Source organism: Sus scrofa, chromosome 8 (genome assembly GCF_054392235.1).
Source record: "Sus scrofa isolate SSC_HxYL_T2T_F1_AM1 chromosome 8, Sscrofa_HxYL_maternal_Yorkshire_Landrace_v2.0, whole genome shotgun sequence".
In the NCBI taxonomy this organism is placed as follows: domain Eukaryota; kingdom Metazoa; phylum Chordata; class Mammalia; order Artiodactyla; family Suidae; genus Sus; species Sus scrofa.
This window is the reverse complement of record NC_139390.1, coordinates 76,770,371-76,791,868: the sequence shown is the minus strand read 5'-3', so window position 1 is coordinate 76,791,868 and position 21,498 is coordinate 76,770,371. Positions and strand designations below refer to the sequence as shown.

The 21,498-nt window shown below is 38.7% G+C and overlaps 1 protein-coding gene across 1 annotated transcript; it reads right to left on the bottom strand.

Annotated features, from left to right (window-relative positions):
- Positions 1-240: 240 nt before the first annotated feature.
- Positions 241-21,479, bottom strand: EREG (epiregulin). Its single transcript, XM_013978775.3, has 5 exons — positions 21,300-21,479; positions 8,477-8,563; positions 6,951-7,074; positions 6,235-6,384; positions 241-4,132 (listed from the first exon to the last, which is right to left on the bottom strand). Exons 1-5 carry the CDS (start codon positions 21,346-21,348, stop codon positions 4,051-4,053), a joined length of 492 nt encoding a protein of 163 aa, XP_013834229.1. The 5' UTR covers positions 21,349-21,479; the 3' UTR covers positions 241-4,050.
- Between the last annotated feature and the right edge of the window lie 19 nt (positions 21,480-21,498).

The window sequence follows — 21,498 nt, the reverse complement described above, 5'->3', positions numbered from 1 at the left end:
TTAAAAATATTTTCTCTAAACATACAAACACCTAGAATTTTACAATTAATGTGGTTCCCTCTAAGAGAGTCTTCATTATGGTAGGCCATAAAATATGATAAAGTTATATAATGTTTTCCCAAACTAAAACCATATGTCTTTATATCTAAACACATTACAGTCCTCTCACTGCTTTGAAGTGCTTTAACGTAGTATGGGGGAAAAAAAAAAGAAAAACAAAATGAAAAGAAAGAGACTATATTTATCAATGACATTTTTAATGCAAGGTGTTTAATGCATTTTTATTTTTCAATTGTGCTTTTTTCCAGTTTCCAAAAAAATAAATAAAAATTAATAACATCTTGTAAAATATCTACGTTCTCCTTCAATATCTTAAGGTACACAATTATCAAAGCTGATATTGAACACAAACAAATTGATACAATTCAGTACGCTGATAAAATTCATTGTCAAATAAGTTACTTTAAACTGTGTGTAATACAACTTTATGTTCCATAGCATCTTTAATATAAACTGTATACCAAAATGGCTCTTCAAACTTAAAAAGTGCAATTACAGAGTGCAAAAAAGAGCAGAGAGACGTTCACTATTCTTACATTTAACGTTATGCAGTTTGAATAACAGATACGTTTTAGATAAGATTATTCTTCAAAATGTACGCCAGCAACACTGCTTATACAAGTCGTTGCTCCCTCTTTCCCCATAAGAAGAAGAGTAAGAGAAAAAAAATCAGAAAACCTTGGGCAGCAAATTACACATATTTTTCTCAGAAGTTTACAGACTGAATACTGTAGCAAAAATGGCAAAATGGATCACAGACTGCATTATTGAATTCAGCAGAAATTAGAAATTAGTGTCATGGATTTGCTACGTAAAAATTGATTGCTACCTCATGGCAGTTGAATTTAGCTAATTCTCTTCACAAGGACACAGAAATAAAAATCTGCCATATACCATCTCTCCTCTTGCTGTGACTTTGGCAGAAGAGAAGAGCAAAAGGATGTCCCAAAGAACAGCAGCATTTGCTGGTATTTTAAGTGTTTAATATATTACACAAATCTTAAATGTGAGGAACTTTATACCTTTGGTTAGAGTCTATCACCGGGGTTATTGTCTGCCCTTGGTGGGAAGCCACGAATTATGCATTTTTGCATTGGATTGGATTTGCATTTGTTCCCAATGCAATGGCTCTATGTAGCCCCTTCTAGAAATATACAGAGTGAGAAATCTGTAAGATAAACATGAGCCAAAAATGTTCCACTGTTTGTAGGAAACGTGAGCTGAGAGCAGTCATTTTTTTAATGCTTGCTCAGCATTATCCTCATTAAAACAAATTTTTATTTCTTTTCACTCATAAAAGCAATCTGTGTCAAAACTTTTTATTATTTAGTAGGCATTTGTGGATAAAAATTTAACTTTTACTGGGGTCAGCTTTTTAACCATTTTATTTATTTTGTCTTTTTGCTATTTCTTGGGCCGCTCCCGCGGCACATGGAGGTTTCCCGGCTAGGGGTCGAATCGGAGCTGTAGCCATTGGCCTAGGCCAGAGCCACAGCAACATGGGATCCGAGCCGCATCTGCGACCTACACCACAGCTCATGGCAACGCCGGATCGTTAACCCACTGAGCAAGGGCAGGGACCGAACCCGCAACCTCATGGTTCCTAGTCGGATTCGTTAACCACTGCGCCATGATGGGAACTCCTTTTTAACCATTTTAAATAAAGGTTTAAAAACACCCCAAATTAACAGATGCAAACTCTTGCCTTTGGAATGGATAAGCAATGAGATCCTGCTCTCTAACACTGGGAGCTGTATCTAGTCACTTATGATGGAGCATGATGGAGGATAATGTGAGAAAAAGAATGTATATATGTATGTGTGCCTGGGTCACCTTGCAGTACAGCAGAAAATCGACAGACCACGGTAAACCAGCTATAATGGAAAAAAACAAAAACCATTTTACACAATAAAAACATAAAAGTAAAAACACCCCAAATTATTTAAAATTAGCTGTGTATTATGAATTGAGATGCTTACGATGAACCAATATGACTCCCTTTTTGTAATAAAATAAACGGAGAGCAGCTGACTTCTTGGTTAGTCAATACATTTCTTTGAGGCAATCAGGATCACTGATGGATCACTGAATAAGCAGACTTCCTTTACAAACAGTATACGTCCATAGGTATGTGTAGGAGGTAAAACGTATTCTTACAGAGCACATTTGACCTCAGCTGTATCCGCGGGAAACAGAGCTAGCCTTTTAGATTGACTGTGTTTCATTTTATTTCTCTTTATCTTATTTTTAAAGTTTTATATATGGTGGACAGAGCAACAGATGATTATAATTCTACGACTGATTGAGCGCATGTGTCCTTGTGTTTGCATATGAATGTGTATATAAGCATACATGTATACTTATAGGTATGCATATATATTTGTTTTATCTGGCTGTTCTCCTGATAGTAAGGGGCCAGATCCTAGTGTCCTGTGAATGCACCAGGGTCTAAAAGGCAGGGCTACATAAGAAGGCAAGTCTTGGGACCTGCCACTTCAAAGGTGAGGCATCAGTTATTTTCTCTTTGTCGCCTTAGCATGTACCAGGAAAACGGTAAAAGAAGCAGAGACTCTCCCTGACCAAGTCTGGGATCCTGAGAGCCTCCTTGAGGCAGCGGCCCCCAAGCTCTGTTGGGGGGGGGGTGCAGGGGGGAAGAGCTGTGGCCCTGATGTGGCTGCCTTATTATCCTTATTAACTCACTGAGACTGGAGGCTCTCAGCACAAGACAAACTTAAGTCTCTTCCAAAATGTAAGCTAAAGAGAGAGAACAGGCCCAGGTTTCATCTCAGCCACCATAGGAAGGCGTGACTAAGTCTCTAAACTTTAAAAGTATTCAAAACAAATTTATTCACTTGGAAAAATACACTGTAATTTATTTTTCATTTTTCCCCCACTTCCTTTATGGGGATATAATTGTAAGTCTATAATTTAAAATTCTTGAAGAAACTACCTCCTGCATCGTTTTAAGTTAAAACCCTCTTATATAGAAAATGAAATGGCTGTGTTTCCACCTTTAGACAATACATAGAATTACTGTCTTATACTACCCTTTAAAATAATAATTAGTCCATCAAATTTTGGACTATGATTAGTCTTAGGATTCTTCTAATATTTATGCTATGGAAATAAATATTCTTAAAAGGAAGCACAAATTTTGGCTTCATGTGTGGATTTTTTTTAATTGTCTCACGAGCCACAGTTACCTCACATAAATGTTGCATTTCAAAAAAAAAAAGAACACTGCAAAGCTGCAAGATAGCTACTCTCTACATAAAAGATGGTAGAAAATTAAGTTTTCAATTCATTTTCTTAAGGAGACTCTGTCAGGTGGGTGACTAGTACCCGCAGAAGCCATGGGCTAGAATAGGAAATGGTGTGTTTTCCCTCCAAGCAGATACACAGTGAGGGTGTGCATGGAGGGAGGAGAGTCTCCCACGGTTTAGTGTGTTTCAAACGTGTAGTGTTTAGCCCACAATCTCTATTTGCTTCTCCCTAGTTGCCATAGCATTACTGTTATAATCCATGGCACAGTGGTGCCAACACATACACCAAATATAAGAGAGTCAAACCAATGCTCATTGATTGGAGAAGCAGAAAAAAAATACTTATTAAGTTGATTTGACTGTATACTTAGGCTTACAGAAATCTGTCATTTGCTGACACTTCCTGAACAACGAATTGGGCACTGCTCATGCCTACGTATTATGCAACAGGCAAAGAAGTTTTGAAGCTTTCAATAAAGCATTTAGCCCAGGAGATGATTTCTTACAAAAATAGCCATTTTCTTTCCATATTAAATATTTGTGTACATTACATATTAGCAAATAATCTGACAAAAATAAAACAAAACATAAAAACTTTTCTTAGCATATTAAAAAGACATCACTGTTGACTTAACACATGACCCCACATAAATATTATTAATAAAATAGGAATATTAACACAACCAGGCGTGCGGTGCACCCCTGATCAGAAGCTTAATGGCACCATTCAGACTTGTGGCAGAGCCGGACCCCTTGAGGACACTCTTTCATATTCTTTCTTTGGTTCTTTACTTTTTCGATTTCTGTACCTAGAAATATTCAGAAATGAACCCATTAGCACCGCAGTTAACAGTAACAAGAACAAAGCATGTTATAAAAGAAACAAACATATGAATTCTAAAGCTATATTAAATAGCGTAATGTTTCCAAAATGACAGTGGTGAAGAGGTTTAGGTTGGCAAAAGGAAAGGGTAGTTTTCACGGACAAATAATTTGGAGGGGAAATGGCGAAATGCAATTAGAAGGACTTCTCTGAGGATTTCACAAGATGGAGAAAATTGTGAAATTGCAGGAGAGCATGTGATCACATTTAATCCTGGGCTGTTTCATCTTTTTTTTTTCTTTTTCTCTCCCTCCTTCCCTTCTCTTTTTCCTTCCTTCCTTATTATGAAACAGATACTTGGAATATCACACTACATTGTTACATTTTACTCATCACATTGATATGAAGTATCACCAATAAAAGTAAAAATAACGAATATTTATCGGGCCTTTATTAGGTGGCTAACAATGTTCTAAGTGCTATACATTCATTATTTATTTATTTATTTATTTATTTATTTATTTATTTTGCCTTTTCTAGGGCCTCTCCTGCAGCATATGGAGATTCCCAGGTGAGGGGTCTAATAGGAGCTGTAGTCGCCGGCCTACACCAGAGCCACAGCAACGCAGGATCCGAGCCGAGTCTGCGACCTACACCACAGCTCACGGCAATATCGGATCCTTAACCCACTGAGCAAGGCCAGGGACCGAACCCACAACCTCATAGTTCCTAGTCGGATGCATTAACCACTGAGCTACGACAGGAACTCCACATTCATTATTTATTTTATCTTCCCCTTTACCATTATCATCCTCCTTTTACAGATGAAGAAAATGAAGAGCAAATGGGTTACATAACCTGGTCAAGTTCTCCCAGCTAGGATTCACAAATCTATCACTAGTCAGAATCTTCGTTCATTCTGCCATCACTCATTCAAGCTATCTTTCTAATGTTTGGCGTTTGTTTTCTACCCATTTTGAGGATGAAGCATGTGGCCTTGAGGAAACTGCATCATGTTTTTGCTTAGTGGAAGAAGACTAGAAAACATTTGCTTAGGCTTGGTTCTGCCACTTGTCAACTGGATGACCCAGAGCATGTCCATTTACCTCTCTGTCTCACCGCCCTATCTTTATAAAAGAAAGGATTGTAGTCAAAGACTTTTCAGTGCATTTCAGTTTTCGTAATATTCAGTTCTGGGATAATAGCTAATTAAAAAGTATTATAATTTGATCAATACTTAAAATCGAGCATGGGCAAAGTAAATTTGTTCTTGTAAAAGTAACACTTTCAGAGCTTCAAAAGTAGAAGTACATTACTTCCAGCAAAAATAAAAGTCACTCGAATCTACATTGAAAAATGTGTACCACTTCCAAAATAAGAAGGATTTCATGCAGACATTTTAAAGGCAGCTATTATTACCTAAGTCACCCTACTTCCATACCCTGGTCCTAAGCCTAAAAGAAGACCAATCTGATGTACTGTCAGTAGCTTCAGTGCTAATTCTATATTTTCTGTTATCAGCATATATTTTCTGTTACAACATTGTACACGAAGATGAAGTGTCGAAGATGGAATTTTGAGGGACTGACATAAACTAATATCTTAAAGTAAGCTCTTATAGTTATCTGGAAACTCATTTCTACTAATCTGCCTTAACTTTTAAGATCCTAAGCCTCTGGAGTTATTAATTTACAAAGCGTGTTTTATGACCTGATAAATGAAATTCAAGTGGCTAAGTTTAGCATTGGCATGATGCCTGATGGTTTCCTTTCACAGGTATTATATTCAATACTGAAAGCATTTCTGTATTAATATAGGTTAAGGATTTCTATTTGCATTTTAAAAAGGAAGGAACTGATACTCCCAGTTTGACTTGCATAAGGTCACAGAGATAATAAGTAACAGAGGCAATAATAGAGTCAAATCCAGATATTCCACTGCTAAAACTTCTTTATAAATGCCATCAGGGCAGAGTCTATCTTATCCCAGTAAATGATTATTTTTCCATGTTTTTATCTAGTTTGTAAGTGCATACTGTGTAAAGGTAATTTACAAAGGGAGAGTATTAAAAAAAAAATACTGGCTTACCATCTGCAGAAATAGTATATGGAACCAGCAACTATGATGAGGAACAAGATAACAAGAATCACGGTCAAAGCCACATACTCTTTGCTCAGAGGTTGTTGGACGGTTAAGAAGAAGTGCTCGCATCTGACACCAGTGTAACCCACTTCACACCTAAAGGAAAATGTGCGAGAGAGATCAATTATTTAAAAATGAAATCATGGTTCTGAATCACTTTTGGACAATAATGCAAGATATCAACAATTTCACCAAAAATTGTAAAGATGAATTCAATGACTGATCTTAAAACTGGGCCAACATTGATAAAAGAGCCCTTCATAGCTCTTTGAACTCAACTGCTGTAGGCTTGACGTACTTTTTGTCTAATTAGCAGAATTGATTCTTATAACAAAGGCTGACATGTAAGTCCAGTGAAAAGATTAAAAGTTGAGCAGCTATCATGGCAAGTGTGAGAGGAAGGCATTTGAAGTCTTCCCCATTCAGCAGCCCTGAAGTATCTGTACAATTTGATAACTCCTATTTGTTCTACTATTGTTCCCTAATTAAAAAAAAATTCAATAACGTTTCTAATAGTACTTATAAACTGCACGCTAATAGAACATTTAAACTGCAGCCCATGCTCTATTGTTTGGACAGAGGAACTATTAAAAATAAAAAACACATAGAGGGATATAGATTTCTAAACAACTGTTTTTGTTTGCTTGTATTTCGCACATTACCTGCAGTAATTTTCACTCATGTCTACCAGGTAGATACACTGTCCGTGCAAACAGTAGCCATTCATGTCAGAGCTACACTTTGTTATTGACACTTGAGCCACGCGTGGATTATCTTCTGTCTGAACTGTGAAAGAAATGGAAAGTTGAATATCTTCTGCGGCTTTCTTTGACAGAAGGTCAAAAGGTATTACTCGCTTTTTCATAACAGTCACCACTGAGCTATGGTAACAAAGCAGGGTCAAGAACCTTCAGGACTAAAAAGTCACTCTAGTGACTCCCCCCAAATCAACAAGCACTGGATGCCAAAGGAAAATGTCCAACAGACTAAACAAAACAAAATAAAAGCTGGGAATAAAAGCCCCAAAAGACAACCTTTAAGGATAGAAAAGGTAACCCGAAGACACACATACGAAAATTGTAATCCTCCCTAGTTATTCACTCATGCAAACAAAGTTTGTCTAATTTTTTCAAGTCTTCAAATAATTCTGACATTTATCACTCCAAAATCAATTGCAAGCTAGATGCACGAATTAATTTAAGAACTTAAGTCTACAGTAGGCTTTAAGCCAGCAAGGCTTGTTTGGGTGTACCGTTCCCAAACTTTTGAGCTTTGAGAAATCAATGTTCTCCCTTCATCTCTAATGATGGGACCAGAGCATGAACTAGACAAACGCTGAGTTACAAATGCCTCAGTTACAAAAACACAACAACAGGAGCTTCTTTAAATAGAGTTGCAACCTTCTAACACAAGTCACATTAGTTTTAGTTCCTAAAATGTGAAAGATGCTTAGAAAATAAATGAAGCATCTTGATTGTAATAGTCTTGTTCTAATAACCATAGAAATGGGGAGGGAGGCAGACCAAACTCTGGAGAGTACAATGAAGAACAAGAAAGAAGGTGAAGTCGTTGTGGAAAAAGACCTGGTTCCTCAGGACAACCCTGGGCTCAATAACTCAGACTGAATATAAAGCAGATCTTTTCTGAACCACATCCAGAGTCCCCTGGGGCTTAAAGACAAGACTGGGCAGGGCTTTTCATGGTAACCTTATGCCCAAGCATGGTGTTTGGCATGTGTTAAAGACTCCATAGATATTTTCTGAATAAATGCTGTAACTCAAAAGAAAGGACATCATCTGTTCCTTTTACAAAAAAGAACAAAATATATTGATTGCCTACTGTGTACAGAGCTTGAATTGTCCCGTTTTGTCTGGGATCCAGCCTCTCACAATGGTTTCACAGCAAAGCTCTGGAAATGACCAAAGGGAATCGAATTGTTTTTGTTCCTTATCTCTTTCAGATCAAATCTTTATATATAACTCCATCCCCAGGCTCTCTACCTCCAGTTATTTCCTTATATAATTTTTCCAGACCGATAGTTCATTAGGGGAGAGGAATGGTTAAATACTTCTTTTGTTAATACAGCAACTAGCTACCCCCCCATTTTCTTCCCCATTGTCACCTATTTATGCTCCATTTGTTGAGAATGTGTAGTTCTTTAATGCAAAGCTGACAACGCTGGACTTACCTAAAGCTGTGCAGTTATCTTCAGACTCTCCTGGGATACAAGAAGGAATCACAGTTGTACTGAGAACAGCTTGCAGAAGATGGAAACCTGTTTATGGAGAAAAATCAAATCTATAACTAATTTTCCTCAAGGCAAGAAACCTGGCCAGATTTCCACATAATTACAGTATTTATAAAGTTTTTTAAATTATTTTAAGAATTTGATCCATCAAAACCATAAAAGAGAATAATTTGTGGAAACAGAAATATCGTTGAAAATAAATGAACGTCAGGCTCTTCTGTCCAAGGGTAAAAGCCCTGGTATTACATTCCGAGTTACAGATTTGACCTGCTCTAAATATTTCACAATAACCTTTTCAAAGACCTGATTTTGAAGTTTGAGTTATTAAGAAGCTATGCAATTGAAAAATTGAAAAATTTCCACCATTTTAGACCATGATGTGTTCGGAGCACTGCTCCAAGGTAGAATCTATCACAAAGAAGTCTTCGAATAAAAATCAATTTTCTAGTCATGGTAATAACTAAACAGGACTCTCAATCTAAGACACATTCATCGTTGATTTAAGTACCTGAGTTATTCTTTGCAGAACACATAGAGATAGATTTCAATTAATCAAATGTAATCTAGGTAAAGTCATAACATATCTAATATGGGAAAGAACACACATGCTAGATGAACCACACCGAGCCATAGAATTCAGTTTCTGTCTACCCAGTGAGAGTTTCAACAAGGTGTTTCAGCATGTATCTCCGCTGAAAAGATAAATGTCAGGAAACTGCAGCAGAATAACTCAAGTAGATTCTGAATTGCATAGAAAGTATAAGAAGAATCCTTTTAATTGCATGGATATTTACCAAAAAGAGTTTGGCTTCTTCTTCTTAGGAGTTATACATTGGCTCTTCAGTCACTTTTTCCAGGCTGCATGAGTAACTTATATAATAAACAGTATTGGTGGTGGAGGTAGCAGTGGGCAGCCGTTAACACTAGCCTGACCACGTACTATAGGCAGGCTTGGTTCTATTCTCCTCACCTACTCCAACTCATTTAATCTACTCGGTGACTCTTTGAAGAAGATACTACTGTTCTTCCCACCAGACATATGAGAAAACCGAGACATAAAGAGTATAAGTAACTTTCCCAAGAGTATCTAACAATGCTATTAATGGACCATATTATAGAATGTGGAAACAGACAGTAATACTAGAGCATAAAAGACATCACAGGGAACAAACCAGGATAAATGTCATCGAAACAGAGTATTTAACCCCAAAAGGAGGCAATGAAGTATGGTGGAAAAGCAATCCTGGGAGAAAACTTGAGCTATGTAATTCTGGACAAATTAATTAACTTCTCTGAATCTCAAGTTGCCCTACTTTTGAGAGTTTTGGGGAGAACTAAATGAAATATTTTTTTTCTGAAACACCCAACATGCCAGAGATTCCCATGAAGGTTCCCAGCTACTCAACACTAGGGTTTTAGCAGTCTTACATGTGGGTAGTGCCCTCTACTGGTCTATAGGAAGGTTATAAATTTCTCTGTAATTTGGTATTTTAAAGGATAATTTATGTAATAAAGAATTATATTTTTTCACGATCAGTGGAGGTGTGCATATGTTAAGCAAACTGCTTATTATTTGTGTGAAGTTAAAAAACTTACACATAAGCATCAGCATTCGTCATTTTTAATGTTTCCAACTTGACACTGATAACAATTCTGTGAAGTAGTTGTTAGCCCCAGACAAGCTCAGTGCAGTTAAACTAAATGTCTTGTCCAAGACCAGTTAGCTAGTGATCATAGAAGATAAGCATTAGGAATCTATCTTTTGATATCAACTCTCATAATCTTTCAATGATTTGAAAATACCTTTTGAAAAGTTTGGAACTATCTCCTCCCCACTCTATATTCTCCTAAAGTATAAATGATGCTTCAATTGTTCTTACGGGGAAAGAGAAATTTTCTTTCTCAAATGTCAAAAAAAAAAAAAGTGGCTATAGTTTGAATTCCTTTGTCAGGTGAACAGAAATGGAAAAGAATCACTTTGTTGGAGTTCCCTGATGGCTCAGCTGGTTAAGGATCAGGCATTGTCACTGCTACGGGTCTGGTTTCTGCCGTGGTGGGTGCTTGATCGCTGACCCCTGGCCTGGGAACTTCTGCATGCCACGAGCAAGGCCAAAAAAAAAAAAAAAAGAAAAAAGAAAAAAGAATAACTTTGTTCACATAGCTTTCTAGGGAGAAGGAGATATATTCTCACCCAAGTCAATATTGACCTACTTCTCAGTATAATTTTGCGGACACTTTCACTGCTGAAGAATTATGCCCTTTAATTTATAGAGTCTGCTCAACAGAAAGAGTTCCTGAGGTGTTTTTACATCCCTGACACTCCTATTCCTCCATCCTTCTTCAACTGATGGAGGAGATATTACAGATTCTCTTAGTGCAAAAGGGCCAGTCAGATCCCTTGTGCAAACACGTTTCTTTATCTGCAAATAATCCTTCCTTTATCCTTTGAAGAAAACGGACACTAGCCTTTCCTGTTCAGAACTGCTTACAAATGCAGCCTGCGACTGTTAGAGAATCAAGCTAATTGGTTTGAGGTGTTGCTTCTTAATCCTTTTTCTTTTCTCCAAAGTTTTCAGTATTATGAGCTTTTCCACTGTTGGAAAATTTTTTCCAGTTGGTCAAGCCACAAGTGAAATATGCCTTTGTGAATTAAGGAATGTTCAGGGCAGGGCATGCCTCCACCCAAACTGGGCTGTCCTAACCTGTGACGCTCCCCTGGACATAGTCCATTGCTCAGGACAGTTTCTGTGAGACTGAGTCTCACAACATCCGGGTATTTTACAGGTGGAATTGTAACTAATTTAAAATGCTTGTCTCCAAGTCCCCATTGAGGCTCAGTGGTAACGAAGCCAACGAGTAAACCATGAGGATATGGGTTCGATCCCTGGCCTCGCTCAGTGGGTTAAGGATCCGGCATTGCCCGCAAGCTGTCCACATAGGTTACAGATGGGCTTGGATCTGGCACTGCTGTGGCTGTGGTGTAGACTGGCAGCTGCAGCTCCGATTTGATTCTAAATCATGTGTCCAGATACACAGCTCTACTGCTTCAAAAGAGTCGTTGTCAAAGTTTCATCAACTTCACCTCGCCTCTCCCTACTCCCTGTGTTCGTGCAAAAATGGAGTAGAGGAATAAGTGGGAGAAATCAAAAGATTGAAAAAGTCCACCTATGGAGAATTTTGATATCCAGCACCCTGTCAACCATATAAGTCACTACTCATTAAAGTCATACAGCGAAGGAATAGTTGCTAAAGTCCTCTTCATGTATCTCCTTAATCTTCCAGTTTTCCATGACTTTAGTGTTATTTGACCATAACAATCTGTCTATAATTCAATGGCAAATATTGTATTTGAGCTTTTGATCTTGACCCTGGGTTCTTGCTAAGAAAATAATTCACTAGGATGTTGAAGATCTGGGATGGTGTTAGGGTGTCAGAAAACAGACCTGGTGGTGAGTTCTACACTGGTGACAGAGCTAAAAAGGAATTCCATGCTAAAGGACAATGGAGCAGGTGACCTGGAAACTCAGCACTGGCTGCTGAAACATCTATGTCAATAATGTGATGAAAACAAAAATTCCTTGGGAGGCCATTATTTCGTCAAATTTCCGAATGGGTTTCAGGGATCTAGAGCTCACCTATTCATCTCTCTGCCTTCACCTTTCAGAGATTTATTTCAGTGAAATCCCAGATGTGGCATCAGGAAGTGGCACCGGTGACTCACAGGATAAAAACCACCTCAACTCTGTGAGTCATGGCCGAGCCTACACCTTACGCAATATTGGGGACAGTGCCTGGGAGAGGCTGGGTACCATCACCGGGGGGGGGGGGGGGGGGCTCACTAAGTGCCTGGGGGCCCCAGGGCACCAAGTAAGAAGTGCTTGCTTGAGAGTTGGGAGGAATGCTGGATACAGAAAATGTCCTTTTCATTGCCTGTGGTTTCTTTTGTCCTTACTTCCTTGCAGCCACTTTGAGGGGCCCTCTAGAAGGAAGGCTGTGATTTGGTGACAGGCTGACCAAGCCTATTCTGCAACAAGCAATTGCAATTCTCAGAAATAAAATGGCTTTCCTGAATACCAATCAGGCAAATAAAAATGACCCCAAATAAAATGATATAGGTTACACAATGAAAGGAATGCACTTGGTTTTCCCAATCTAAACTTTTAGGATATTTAGACTGAAACAGCAAACTCATAATGAATCATAGTATTTGCCCAACCCAAACAGGCAGCAAAATCCACTTTGTTCACACTTATTTTGCCAACTGACTTATCAACTGTTAGTTTTTTATCATCTTCCAGAGAAGTCTGTCATTTTAGGATTTGTCTGTAGCATAGTGGCTTGTTCAGTCTTGCACACTTTCAAGGAGTGAATATGCCTTCACCATTTCCAGATGTCTTTTTGTCTTAAATTAAATTCCACTGTTAGATAAAGTCTTGTTCCACTTGGTTAAAATACCTGTAAACTCTATCACATCAGACACTGGAAAGAACTACTGTCAATACTTTCTAGTAACAGCTTGTTTTTCACAGAATAGTGTATATATGTATATATATATAGTGTATATATGTATATATGTATATGTGTGTGTGTGTGTATATATATATATATATATATATATATGTTTCATTGCTTCCTACCAGCATCCATTTCTTCCCTACAGTTTTCAACGTTAATCTTACAACTAAGATTCATTAAAAATTAAATGTAGTGGGAAAAGAATCTGAAAAAGAATGGATATGTGCCTATGTATAACTGAATCACTTAGCTGTATAGCTGAAAATAATATTGTAAATCAACTACACTTCAATAAAATTTTTAAAAATGAAAAAAATTAAATGTAAAAGGCAATAATAACTATTTGAGATAAAAACAGGATGAGCAGATAAAACCAGAGGTTAATATAATAATGGGTAACAAATAAGTCTTTCTTTAAATTCTGAGTTTCAAATACAGCCATAAGATCTTCCTGGCCAAGTGTCAAGAAAAGATTTAATAGGCCATGTTTTTCAACTCATAGGCATTAAATTAAACTCTTCAATTTTGGTAGTAAATTTCTAAATCATACTTCAAAATGTTTATGTATTTTAGGGATCTATAATACTATACTTACAGCTGTTCAAATCGAGAATCAGTGAATCAAAATATGAGCGTATAGTTTATTTTACCATAAAAATGGATTTAAAGGTGTACATCTTATAATAGAAATGTTCTCATAATGTAGGAGAAAGCATGTCAACTATTGTGTAGAAGATACACTTTGTACTCTTCTGGGGGGTGTTTTGGAATTTTGTGACTCTAAATTTGTGCTCTAAATATGAGACATGCATCCCCTAAAATTAAAGATTCATCTCTCAAGTAGAGTATTATTTCAGATGGTCTACTGAAAATACATGTATTTTTTTCCTCAAGACAATATTACATGTTACATAGAGGAGACTTTTTAGAACCGTTTCTATCCTCACTCCCTTTCATCTTGCTTCTAACCCCTATTCCTATTGATACAATTCAGAAATCTAAATTTCTATTACATTATTGTTTCAAAAGAAAAATTTTCCAGTGTAGCAACAGTTTAGATTTGAACTGTTTGCCATTCGCCTTTTTTTATGGTTATATTGTGGCCTAAAGCTTTGAACACTTAATGACATTTTTAGAAGCATATCGACTATCAACATATCATTCATTCTCTATTCATTCTTTATTCTTTATTCTTCTTTCATTCCTTATTCTTTTGCCTGTTGCCAAAAATGAATTTGCAAAAGGATAAAGTTTTAATCGGTGAGCATGAAGAAAAAAAGAGATGAAAAGAAATAACAATCATCTTTTAAAAGAAAATTTTCAAAGCCTCAAAGTGAATAACTTTTTATTCTGAGAATCTGTGTAATGCACCTAACACAATGGCGGCTGCTAAGAAATTTTATTTTGTGAAAATATATCTTTTGGCGAGCACTGGAGACTTCAATTTCCCTGAGAAGGACGCATGCATCTACAGGATGATGGTAAGGTAGGAAGGGCTTAGTTATACTCAATAAATGGGAAAGAAGAGCAGCTTAGCCTATACTTACTTGTGGTAACTACAGGTGTCCAATAATATTTGTTCAATAAATATTGACTGAGATTTTTCTATATGCGAGATACTGAACAAAATGCTAAAAGGAAAACTGATGCAAAGGACATAGTTCCTGTTCTAAACAGCTAATGGGGAGAGACACCAGGGGGTGGAGAAGGAAGGAGAAAATTCATAGATGATGCCAAGCTTCTAGCCAGAAAATATCAAAGAAAGTGAGAGTAGGTAACATAAGCAGGACAGCAGGTTTGTGGTGGCATCTGCAGCTAGAAGACATGAAGGAGGACATTGTGAGTGAAGGAATTTGAGTTTGTAGATCGTATATCATCAATTTCTATTTATGAGGCACTTGGGAAAACAGATCTTGAGTAAAAGAATAAGAATGGAGTTGATGGGGTCTATTTGAAAATAGGAAATACCACCATTAAAGGCATAGGAGTCATTTAAATATGCCAAGGGAAATCATATGGAATGGAAAATAATATAATTTGGGGAAATAGGCGGTAAGGAGTGGATGGAAATGGGCAAGGAAATTGGAGGAAAAAAAGGAAGTTTAACCTTGTGGGAGCCAAGAGAGCAGAATTATAAAAGGATATGAGTGGTCAGCAACGCAATGATTGAAGGACGTATGAGTGACTCCGTCATAAGTAATTTTTCATCATTATTCAGGGAAAATGGTGTTGAAATCAGCAATAAAAATTGCTGAGTTGATTTTTTTTAACACTCAAATTGGTTTAATATTTGCATCCAGCTTACCATTAATATGCATTTTATTTGTCTTGGCAACTCACTGATTATTATTTTTTATTTTTAAAGAAATATTATTGTTGTTATTGTTATTGTTATTATTATTATTATTTTGCTTTGTAGGGCCACATCCACAGCATATGTAAGTTCCCAGGCTAGGGGTCCAGTAGGAGCTGTACCCACCAGCCTACACCACAGCCACAGCAACATGCGAGCCGAACCACGTCTACAACCTACACCATAGCTCACGGCAACGCTGGATCCTTAACCCACTGAACAAGGCCAGGGATTGAACCTGCATCCTATATGGATGCTAGTCGGATTTGTTACTGCTGCACCACAATAGGAACTCCCAACACTGATTATTATAAAACCATGAATTCTGAGAAGCATGGAAAACACACTCATTAGTGAGTGCTTCTCACCCTGGAGTAATTTTGTCCACCGGGGACATTTAGCAATGCCTGGAGACATCTTTGATTGTTACACCTGAGGTGAGCCATACTAACATCTAGTGGGCAGAGACCAGGGTTGCTGCTAAAAACCCTGCAATGCACAGGACAGTCCACAACAAAGAATTATCCCATCCACAAAGTAAAGAGATCCAAGACTGAAAAACTCTGCATCACACTCGCGAGGCATGAAGTCAAGTTCCAGCTCAGATACCAAGTTTCTCCCTCTGCAGCTGGGTTTCCTCTCTGAAAACAGTACCTTGGAGTGGCGCAGAGTAGGGGAGAGATGGAATTTAGATTAGATTGTTCTAAGGTTCCTTTCATCTCAAAAACAATACTTTTCCTTTTCTCACTGACTAGCCATTAATCACATCACTGCTCAGTTCTTTCTCTCTCTCTCACACACACACACACTTAAATTTTCTTAGGCATAACCATCAGGGAGTACAGACTACATTAAGAGACAGAAATGGAAAAAAACAGGGAAGAAAAGTTATTCGGCTTTCTTATGAAAAAGAATGGAATTTGCAAAAACTGTTGCTCAATGAAAGTATTTTGCTTCTCAAGCACACTTTTCAGAGAACAGCTGGTAGAGTCAAAACGTAGTGCGGAGAACACTAAAGGACCATTCTGATCATCCATCCAATGACAGTTATTGAGTGATGAATGCAAGTCTATCCCAGCGTGAATGAGAAAAGATAAAGGCAACACCAGTAAGGGGGGACAAGGCCAGATACACATTTATAGTGTGATGTGAAAAGGGCGGGACCAGAGGACTGGGGGCAGTGGAAAAGGGATGGGGGCAGACAGCACATTAATCTTCCAGGGGTGAGGAAGAGATGGAGGGGGGTCAGAGAAGGCTTGATGCTTTTCCTCAGTCTTAAAGAATGAGGCGAAGTTTCACCCAAAGTGAAGAGTGAGCTGGAAATAGCCACAGTAGACAGCACAGTTATTCAAAAAAGGAGCCTTAACATGTCCTTCTTTTAAAGTCTGTTTTCTCATTTGTAATATGGGGATAATAAAACATTTCCTGGCTAAAAAGAAGTTATTATAAGGATCAAAGGAACGATCTTTCTAAAGAAAAAAAAAGTGCTACTGATAACTGCTCTAATTTTGTGTTTTTCATTATTTTTAATATTATTATTTTTCTAATATCTATATACAATAGCTTGACAACATAGTTATTGTGATCCTTATTTTACAGATGAGAAAACTGAGGCTCAAAGAATAAATCTTTCTGAAAGTATGAAATAAAAGAATTGGGGTGTAAAACCTATGTTCTGTACACTGTGTCTCGATTCAAAACCATAGTTTGACATACGTAAATGTGCGTATGTGCATATGGACATCTGAATATATATATATATATAAGAGAGGCTTTTCCCCTCATCTAGAGGATTTTCAAGAGGATTTGTACATAACTCATTTTTATGCCTCAAATTTAATTAATTGATTGATTAATTAATTAATATTTTGTCTTTTTAGGGCCATGGCATATGGAAGTTCCCAGGCTAGTGGTTGAATTGGAGCTGCAGCTCCCAGCCTACACTGCAGCCACAGCAACATGGGATCCTTAACACAGTGAGGCCAGGGATCAAACCTGTGTTCTTGGGGTTACTAGTCAGGTTTGTTACCACTGAACCACGACAGGAACTCCCTATGCCTCAAATTTTAAATTCAGGGGTTTTGACCTGAGTTATTCAGGGTGAGTTTTTTTTTTTTTTTCTTTTTCCTGGTCAATTACCAAGTTGTCTGTGTATTATAAATAGTATCCCAGTTAATTAAATCATGACTTCAACCTAGAATGTCACTGAACCTTTATTTGCCCTGTAACTAGACACCAGTCGGATGTAAACTGCTTTGCCAGAGGACACTGAGTCTGCTGCCTTACTTCCTTTTTCCAAGGGTTCCAGAATTGCCAAGACAATGGCTGATAGGGAGCTCCTCCCTGAGGCTCTCTCCTATTACAGCCTTGGGGAGTCTTCCCATCATCTTTCAAAGGAATGTTCCCACCAGCAGTTGCAGCATAGGAATTAGACAATTTGCATAGGCCTATATTCAGAGCAAAGACTGGCAGATGAGCAAACCACACCTTAATTTACAGTCTCTCAAAAGAGTATTTCTTCCACGCCATTTGCATCTCTTAGGTGATGGTTAACTAGGAACTGGGAGGTTCTTGGGCCAAAATGGACAGAAGACATTCAAATTCAACTTTTTCAAAGTAACTCTGTGAATATTGCACTTCATTTTTGTTTGTTTGTTTAACCAAAGAGGTATGTCTGTCTTCTCGCTGTTAATAGAAGTGTGCTGTAGATTCCAATTTTGTCCCTTGTGGATAATGCAGTCAATTCACAATAACATTGTGAAATGATACAGGGGATAAAAAGAACGTGGGTTTCTTTCTCCTTGATTGCTCTACTTAGTATACATCTAGGAAAATACAGAAACAAAGGCCTCAGTCACCTGACATCAATGATTGCTTCATAAGAAAAGTCACTTTCTGGGTACTGGGATGATTAAAAATGCTCAATATATGGTAAGTCAAAATTCAACATATTTTAGCAGAGCACAAGGAAGCAATCATATCTTTTCTGTGCCTGATTCTGAGTGACACCATAAAGTATGCCAGTCCCCAGCACAGGTTCTAAACCCTGGAGTAGCCTCCAGACCACTCTGGAATGTCTTTATTAGAACCAGTTTTTATTATATCCCCTGATAACTCTGAGAACCTCTGACTCCTTACAGGTTGCTGTAGAATGACCTTGACATTGGCTATCTCCAAGTCCTTGTGAGGTATCTGACTTCACTGAGCCTTAGTCTCCTCATTTGTCAAACTGGCCTAATCATACCTGCCCATGTAGTTATTTTAAGGAGTAAATGAGATGATGCATGTAAAACACCTAACAACATGACTGGCTCACAGCAGGCATTTGGTAACTGTTATTCTCTTCCCAACTTCTGGATTTAGGTCTCAGTGCCGAACCACACACCCCGATTACCTAAGATGCTCATATGGCAATATGATGCAGAAGGCAGCTAGAGTGCCTGGGTCAAAATCCAGACTGGAGAGGCCTGTCTTCATATTTTCTGCCTATGATGTGTCATCTCTAGTTGTGCCAACACCAGACAGCTCATAAACTCTCAGGGTCAAAAGAAAAGATCTGAGGCCAGCCAGTGTCTCACTGAGATCCGTACTTCTCAGACTTTTAAGAATGAACGAATGGTTATTCTGCTCAATTCTCTGTCACTGTGCAATGAAACAGAGATAAATTGTCTTGGATCTGTCATTCAGGAACAGGCTCAAAAGTCCCTTCAGGTATCAATGAACATGTTTGACGGTTAGATCAAGAGCCCCTAAACATTAATTTCTGAACTCAAGATAAAAATGTCCTCCTCTTCATTTTGGAACAATCACAAGATTAGAAATGATAACTGAACTCTAAAATTGTATATTACTTAGAAATGGATTATCAAGTTGGAAGTATCTCAACCCTTTTACTTAATGTTGAATAAACTAAAAGTACCCACAAAGCCGGGTGTGAAATTTTTCAGCATAGCCCTGCTTTTCAATGGGACACTGAGTAATAGTTTCCCTATATATAAAGCAAGAACATGAATATCAAATATTTCTAAAATGTAAAAGTAACCAAATGATGGTGAGGTATGTGTAGCAATTTAAATCTGCATGTGTCGGAGGTAGAGGGTGGAAATGAAGGTGTGTGTATTTTTTTCCACAGACATAAATATATGTTAATTCCACCATAAAGGCAATAGTATAATGTTTGCAGAAATCTGAAATAAATGTCGTCTTCTTTTGGAGGAGAGATATTTGGGAAAATCATTTCTAGGTGGTCTTTTTGGAGGGGCGGGGGGATGGCAGTTTGAGAAATAAGAGGTGGCTGTGCCTTTTTTTATGTGCTTTGGAATAAGACTTTTGGACTTGCATACCTGAATAGAGTGCAGACATATGATACAGAACTTCAAACAGGAACTTTCCTAGTGGCAGAGAAATATCTAAACAAACTGGGAAAACAGAAACTGACCTAGCTCATTTGGAAATGGGCTTGGCAGCTGATGAAATAGGTGAACTATAATTAAGTAATGCAATAAAGGAGTTAAGCACTTTTATGACAACAAAAACACACACAACACATACGCTAGGTGGATAGTAACCAGGTTATTCATAGGCTCTTGCTGTCTCAGATTAGAATATTCAATGTGTGGCCCAGAACAGACACTTGCATTGTTCAGAGTAACCTTACAGCTTGGGGGGAAAAAAAGCGCTAAGCCATTCTGACCTCTAGGTTAAGTTCTAACTCTAAGAAGACTGTCACCTTTGAAATTCTTTTCATAAGGACTTCAAAACAAAGGCAGCAAAATCACATTATTTACTGAGAGTCTTCTAGCAAGTCACTCTTAGTACAGTTTTGGTAGAAACCACAGATCCAGTTTACACCTATGTTCTTGAACTTGGACAAGTAAGTTACAACTATGCATAGTATGCATGTCATTAGGTCTCCCAACCCCTGAGATAAGGTGTGTCGAAATAATAATTTAACTGTCACATCCTGCATAAGTAGAGTTAGTTTGTAAGGGGAATTCTTATTGCAATTCGAGAAAGAATGCAAGAGTGGCAATCTTTATTTCCTTATTAAAATTTTCATTAACAGCTCCAAATTCCTCTTGAAGTTTAGGAATTAGCTTTTTTTTTAACCAGGAAAGTTTTTTTTTTTTTTTCCCTGTCCACAATAACTAAATTATCTCAAATAAGAAGACAGGCATTAAACTACTCTCAGCGATTACAGGCTACAGGGAGCAAATAGCAGCAAGTGAAAAGCGCTTGACCAGCCTCCCTGGGCTCAGGCCAAGGGGGAAACCGGAAGCAGCAGGTGTGAGGGTCCAGGGGCTTCCAGGAGCACGGGACCTGTTCACCTGTTCCTGTCCCTCTTCCTCCCAGTTTGCAAACACAGCCTTTTCATTCCGTCCCCTCTGGAGCTTCAGCAAAGCCGGCCCCGGGGCACGCCAGCGCCCCCGGCAGCTGAACCGGGCTCGATTTAGAAAACCGAAGGCAAGACTGGCGGAACAGCATTTCTTTCCAAAAGGGTCGTTAGTAGACGCAGGTCTCGTCCCTCTGCCCGCCTCCGGTCCCCGCCTCCACCCTGGTCTTCCTCTGCCTTTGGATTTCTAGACCTGTCAGATTTTCAGAAGGCCAAACCAAAGGCTTTTCACCTTTTTCCTCCCCCCTAATACGGAGCTGCCTGAATCCATGCAGTGCACAGAGACCAAGTTCATTTATCAATGGAAGGCATCTTTAACACCGCCCCTCCCTTCTCCCACCCGATTCCCTTCCCGGCTGGGGGGAAGGACCGACCCGCCTAACCCGAGACAGCGTATGCAGCACACTTGAGCCTGGTGGAAAGCTTGGTACTTGTCCAGTGACAACTGCCCCCCGGGCAGCCTTAGTCTTGGCTGCAGGGGCGGGAAGGGGCGCGGGACTCACCCAGGCAGAGCAGCAGCGTGGGGACCCCGCGGGCGCGGCGCGGCTCCATCTTCTTCCCCGGGTGAGCGTGTGCAGGGCGCGGGCGCGGGCTGGGCGAAGCGGGCGCGCTGCGGAGAGCTGGTCGGGAGCCACACGGCGGCCGCGTCCCTCCGACACCCGGCCCGTCAGGGAAGTGACCTCCAGGGCCCCGCGCGGCGAC

Excerpts from the sequence above, each read along its gene's own strand:
- EREG (XM_013978775.3), bottom strand. The coding sequence starts at position 21,348 with ATGGAGCCGCGCCGCGCCCGCGGGGTCCCCACGCTGCTGCTCTGCCTG. Across the intron at positions 7,075-8,476 it reads AGATAACTGCACAGCTTTAG|TTCAGACAGAAGATAATCCA; the intron begins GTAAGTCCAGCG and ends TTTCTTTCACAG. Across the intron at positions 6,385-6,950 it reads ATGAGTGAAAATTACTGCAG|GTGTGAAGTGGGTTACACTG; the intron begins GTAATGTGCGAA and ends ATTTTCCTTTAG.